Source organism: Labeo rohita, unplaced genomic scaffold (assembly GCF_022985175.1).
Source record: "Labeo rohita strain BAU-BD-2019 unplaced genomic scaffold, IGBB_LRoh.1.0 scaffold_485, whole genome shotgun sequence".
In the NCBI taxonomy this organism is placed as follows: Eukaryota; Metazoa; Chordata; class Actinopteri; order Cypriniformes; family Cyprinidae; genus Labeo; species Labeo rohita.
The window spans coordinates 52,267-58,266 of NW_026129405.1; the positions used below are offsets into that span (position 1 = coordinate 52,267).

Below are 6,000 nucleotides of genomic sequence, written 5' to 3' on the forward strand. Positions count from 1 at the left end.
CGCATCAACCCTGGTGAAAAAAAGGTATGTTTGCTGGTAGGTATGTTTTGATTCTGGTTTAAGCTGGTCCTTTGCTGGTTTAAGCTGGTCCTGATGAAACGTAAGGAAGACACTATAGGCCCTACCACTGTCTCCCCTCACTTTGCCTAAAACGAAGGGCTTACAAGTTCACTGATTTGTTTTACTTTTAAAAAGTGAATCTGCACAAATAAATGAAAAGAAATTAAAATAGACTAAACAAATACAAATAAATAGACTCGAATGGTATTTGATCAACACCAATAGTTTTCTCGTGAGTGAGAATTAGAAGAGTGTAGTGAACAACAGTCCGATGGCATTCAAAAGATCAGTTTATGGCACAAACTCCCTCTCTAACTGCCAAGGATGGAGGGAGATGTGCCACACTGTGACTGGATCTTGGTGGAAGAACATTAACAAATGTTTAGAAACATCAGATCAGACATAAAGTACAGTTTACGTTGATGGCGATTAGCATAACAGTTTGTAATGGATGGAACTCTGTAATGGATACTAATATCCAAAATATAGTGAAAAATAAAAACGATTTACTAGCATGGTAACATAGATACTAATATAACACGTAGACACACATCCACACAGGTTGCAGAAAGAGAGAAAGTGATGAAAGAATGATTTAAGAAGAGCGAAAACATGAAATCCCAAGTTTATAGCAATATATGCAATTATTTAGACCCCAACAACCATCAATTAACCCTTGCCTTGAGTTTCTCAATAGAGCTATTAAACTTTATATTAAATGCACCAGTTCAGCTGGAATCTGGAGGTTTTAGTTTGAGTTGCCTTCAATGATGTCGTTGCAGAAAGGGCGGATTGGCTGAAAGTTTGTGGTCGTTCAAAGTACTAGGCTTGTTTGAGATGAACAAAATCTGCGCCGACCCGATCACCGGTGATCACCGCAAGATGCATGCTGGTTAGAAATGTGTCCGAGTTACATCGCCATGGTCTGATTTCATGCTGATGTGTGTCAAAAAACTCTCGGGACAGCGAGGCGGCTGCGTCGGATTGCGCAGTCGGGCGCAGTAGCTCTCCACCGACTGCGCTGACCAAAAGAACGATGGGAAACGACTGGCTGACCACACAGCTTAATGCTCATTGGTACAGACAACTGTGATGTTACTGTTCCTTTCTAAAATGTTTTATTTATTGTTTTATCTAATATCATGTGGTTATGTTTTTAAATTATGCATGGATATTCCCAAACACTATGCCAGTGTGATCTGCATGAGATATGTGATTGTTGTGATATTTCTATAAAGTCTAAAAAATATGTTTGTATTAAAGTAAAATGGATGATAAATTCGCCTTTCCTATGGAATGAAATATCAAGCACTTTGAGTGTTTCATTCATCATATTTATTTTCAACTAAAGACAACAGAGATGAAATTATATCATGTTTATCATCAACACAGCACCTGAGTGTGATAACGCGATATCCGCCTTTGATCTCGTAGGTATCTGTTCTACTTCAAGAGGTCAGAACTGTCCGTCTTGACTGCAGTTATTTCACTCCTCCCCTCTTGCATATCTATTGTTAATATATTTCATTAATTTTATTACACTTGTGTCTTCCTTGTGTTGATGATCCAAGGCTCTGCTAGCTAGCTAGACCACAAATCTTTCAGATAAATCAGGTGACCTCAGGGTGCAAATCTCAAATTATTGAACAGCTTGTGGGAAGCACTCCCATATTGCCAAATTAACAGTTTTGATTGATGCACTGAACCAAGCAAGGTGGAAATTGGTCATCTGATATACTATAACTGCACCTTGAGTGACGTGTAACCTAAAAATCACAGTGTCAATGGTGACATAAGTCCCCTTTAATACAAGAGAAAAACAAGAGAAGTCAAACACAAAAATCTTGTGAAAATCTCACAAGGCCATTACACTTCCAAAAGTCTTAAAAAAACAAACAAACAAAAAAAAAAAATATACATATAAAATATAAAATAAAACACATATTTATCAAAATCTGTATGGGTCATTCTCAGGTTACTTTATTAATTTTTTTTTGTATGGTTTATAAATGAAAGATTGATATATTTTTTTCTCAGTCCTGTTACCAAAACTCTTGTCTTTTAAAAAAGCATGTTTCAAAATATGTTAACAAATTCATTAATTTTTCCCTCAAGTGGGTGTTATTTTAAAGTAGTCATGACATAGTTTCACAAAATATACGGATTGACTGTACACACGAAAAAACAAAAGTGTAATTTTTCAGACTCATCCACTCTAAGACCCAGTTTCAAAAAACAGTGTTTTCAGGCTCCCAAAACGCCGGATGTGATGCTAAATATTTACATATACAGCTAAACGTGTCTCCATGTGAATTTTTTTGTATAACTATGTATAACAGATGATTGAATGAAACGCTTCCCATGTGCAGTGCAGTGATATAATTATTCTCCAGCGTGGATCCTCTCATGTCTTTTTAAGTTTGTTGACTGATTGAATCCCTTGTCACAGTGAGAACACTTATAAGGTTTCTCTCCAGTGTGGATCCTTTCATGTGTTTTCAGATTTGGTAACTGACTGAATCCCTTGTCACAATGAGAACACTTATAACGTTTCTCTCCAGTGTGGATCCTCTCATGTGTTTTCAGGTCTCCTGACTTTTTGAATCCCTTGTCACAGTGTGAACACTTATAAGGTTTCTCTCCAGTGTGGATCATCTCATGTGTTTTCAGATGCGTTGAATGATTGAATCTCTTGTCACAGTGTGAACACTTATATGGTTTCTCTCCAGTGTGGATCCTCTCATGTGTTTTCAAATGTGATGAATGATTGAATCTCTTGTCACAGTGTGAACACTCATAAGGTTTCTCTCCAGTGTGGATCCTCTCATGTATTTTCAGGATTCCTGACTGAGTGAATCTCTTGTCACAGTGTGAACACTTATAAGGTTTTTCTCCAGTGTGAATCCTCTCATGCAGTTTTAAACAGTTTGCTGAAGTAAAAGTCTTTTCACACTCAAAGCACATGTACTCTTCCACAGCAGTATGTATTTTCTGATGTACTTTCAAATGTTGTAGACACAAAAAACTCTTTCCACACAAATGGCATGAATGTGGCTTCTCCTTTGCATGATCTTTCAAGTGTTTCTTTAGAAATGAAGCCCATAAAAATGTTTTACCGCACTGATCGCATACATGCTGCTTCTCTCCAGTGTGGATATTCATAATGTGTACCTTAAGGTGTGCTGATTGTGTGAAACTCTTCCCACATTGATCACAAGTGTACGGTTTCTCTCCAGTATGAATTCTCATGTGACGCTCAAAATTTCTTTTGTGTGTGAAACTCTTTCCACACTGAGTGCAAGTGAAAGATGTATTGGCTCTTCTTTTCTTTAAATCTTTCTGTTTGGTTTGAGAGCAACTCAAAGGTTTTCTTCCAGTTTTGACATGATTTTTTCTTCAACCTCATTTGATTCTTCATTCTCCACTTTTTCTTCAATGAACTCTGAAATAAAAGTAAAAATGTTCAATTATTTGTAAACTGTTAAAAGTTGAGAAATGTGAAAATAAAAGTTTCGTTTAACATTTGTAAATACATAATTGACTTTTTTGCTTCAGATTTAATGACTTTTCCTAATTTAATAGGGACAACTCAGTAAACATAAAATTAACATTTTGTTATTTTTTTCAATGGTTTCTACACATTTTCTAGTATTGGTGTTCTTTGGGGTCCAAAGGTTTTATGGGTTTGGAAAGACATGACGGTGAGTAATTAATGACAGAATTTTCAGTGCAATCATTTTTGATTCCAGCTTCAAACGATTATAAAAATATTATAATCTAGATAAACCAATTATTTCGCCTCATTCTGCCTCCTTTCAAGCACTTTTGCTCCTCTATAAAAGCCCAATTTCATATGCAAATCAGTAAAATCATGTAACGTGAGTTACTTTAATAGAATTGGACGTGATTGTTATTTTAACATTAATTAATGTTTATTTGATGTCATGGTTTTAAGAGAACTTGTGCTGTTCTGTGTATGTGCTCAGAGACAGAACAGAACTTTTGTAGATTTAATAAGAAACAAAACATGTTTAATTCTTATAATGGAGAAAATGCTGGTAATGCAATTAATGTAATTTCCTAGTAGGCTGTTTTAGAATACGTAAGACTTGCATAAAAAAGTTTTTTTTTTTTTTTTGTAAAATAGCTTTGTTTAGTTTCTGCTGTGGTATTCAAAATTGTTAAACTTTGCTAGTATCTAAAAGGTAGATGTCATATTAACCTAATGTACAAAAAATATCTATTACTGCCATCATTACATTAATCACTTGTATAAAGTTTTGGAGCCACTCATAATTGTGTTAAATAATTGTGATTACAATACTGACCAAATAAATAAACATGTTACCGACTATCATTAAAGGGATAGTTCACCCTAAAATTTTATTTAATTTAATTTGTCATTATTTACTCACTTACATGTTTGTCCCAAACCTGTATTAATATCTTTCCAGTGCTGAACATAAAAATCCAATTATTTTGAAAAATGAAAAATAAACCAAATATTAGATGGTCTACATTTGATAGTAGGGAAAAATATCATGAAAGTCTGTTTGACTGTTTAGTTACAAACATTCTTTAAAATAAATGTATCATAACATCATCATATTGTTGTGAATGAGTGTGCAGCATGATTCACATCATTTTGTAGAAAAATTGTTTATCACATCCAGTTCTCAAAAGTCTTGCTGAACAAATGCTCTGTATTTGTTTTATTTCAGTGACTTAAAGCATGTCAAAACTTCTCCAGGGCCAGAGGGTAAAATGTTTGTAAGCCCAATCTACCACAAGCAGTCAAAAATGAATTAAGAATAAACAACAACCTCCTTGATCCTCCTGTTTTATTCCCAAGGGTTCTGGTTCCTCCAGTTTTATCTCCATGGTTTCTGTTTCCTCCTGTTTTATTTCCATGGTTTCTGTTTCCTCCTGTTTTATTTCCAAGATTTCTGGTTCCTGTTTTATTCTCCAGGGTTCTGGTTCACTCGTGTTCTCCTCACTCTCCTCTTTAACAAACACCATCTTCACAGCAGCAGATCTCAGTTCAGCTGATTCTCCTCCAGATATTCCTGCTTGCTTCAAAACTTAGTCACAAATGTGAGTATGAGAATATTACAGTTATTTACTGGCCTGATTAAAAAACTTTATTTTTATATTTACAGAAAGTACATTTGTAACAGTTTGTTTAAGAGCGTATAGAGAGAGCGCGGTGAAACTAATCTTCTTCCTCTGAGGTTTAATGGTGTTTGTCAAACAAACGCATGTGTTTTAGCGCCACCCGCTGGACTGGAGTGTGAAGCGTCGAGAGGAGAAAATAATACGGGGAAATCAGTGAGTGTATGAAGTGCGCTGTTTTCTTCTTCTTTCATCTTTTTCATTATTCGGAAAAATCATTTCTTCATGTGTCCTTGTCGTGATTGTTGTCAGTTTATGCATATACAAAACTGTAACGTGAATGATCCAATTACTTAATTGCAATGAGTGTAGTTATAAAATCAGACTGTATTTAGATTTGCATAGACATTATGTTACTGTTGTTATTTAATAGTTGAAGAAAATGAGTGTCATCAGTGTTTGTTTTTGCATTACTGGTGTTTTATCCACGCATATTGTGAGAAATAACAGTATTGTCTTTCAGAAAAGTTTTACAGGCTTTTATCATATTCTGACTCAAATAATGTGTTTCTATCAGCAAACACTAAGAATAAAAAGTGATCTGCTGATGATCCTGAATGTCTTGTTGAATGGGTGTTGATCCAAGGCTCATCACTATTAACACAGCTGCTGAAAGGACTCTTTTATTTCATGTCAACAGTTCCTGTTTTCACCTCATTTAATGCTAATGTCTTCAGTAAATTTATCTCCTGTAAATTGACACTTAAAGCTCATTTCATTGGTATCAAAGACTGAGGCTATTGTTTACAAACCAATCACGTTTATTTA

General features: G+C 34.9%; 1 protein-coding gene across 1 annotated transcript; it reads right to left on the reverse strand.

Annotated features, from left to right (window-relative positions):
* Window positions 1-1,999: 1,999 nt before the first annotated feature.
* On the reverse strand, window positions 2,000-5,125 carry LOC127160873 (zinc finger protein 239-like). The gene is made up of 2 exons (XM_051103517.1): window positions 4,884-5,125; window positions 2,000-3,502 (listed from the first exon to the last, which is right to left on the reverse strand). The coding sequence occupies exon 2, from the start codon at window positions 3,307-3,309 to the stop codon at window positions 2,443-2,445; it is 867 nt and encodes a 288-aa protein (XP_050959474.1). The 5' UTR covers window positions 3,310-3,502; window positions 4,884-5,125; the 3' UTR covers window positions 2,000-2,442.
* Window positions 5,126-6,000: the final 875 nt, after the last annotated feature.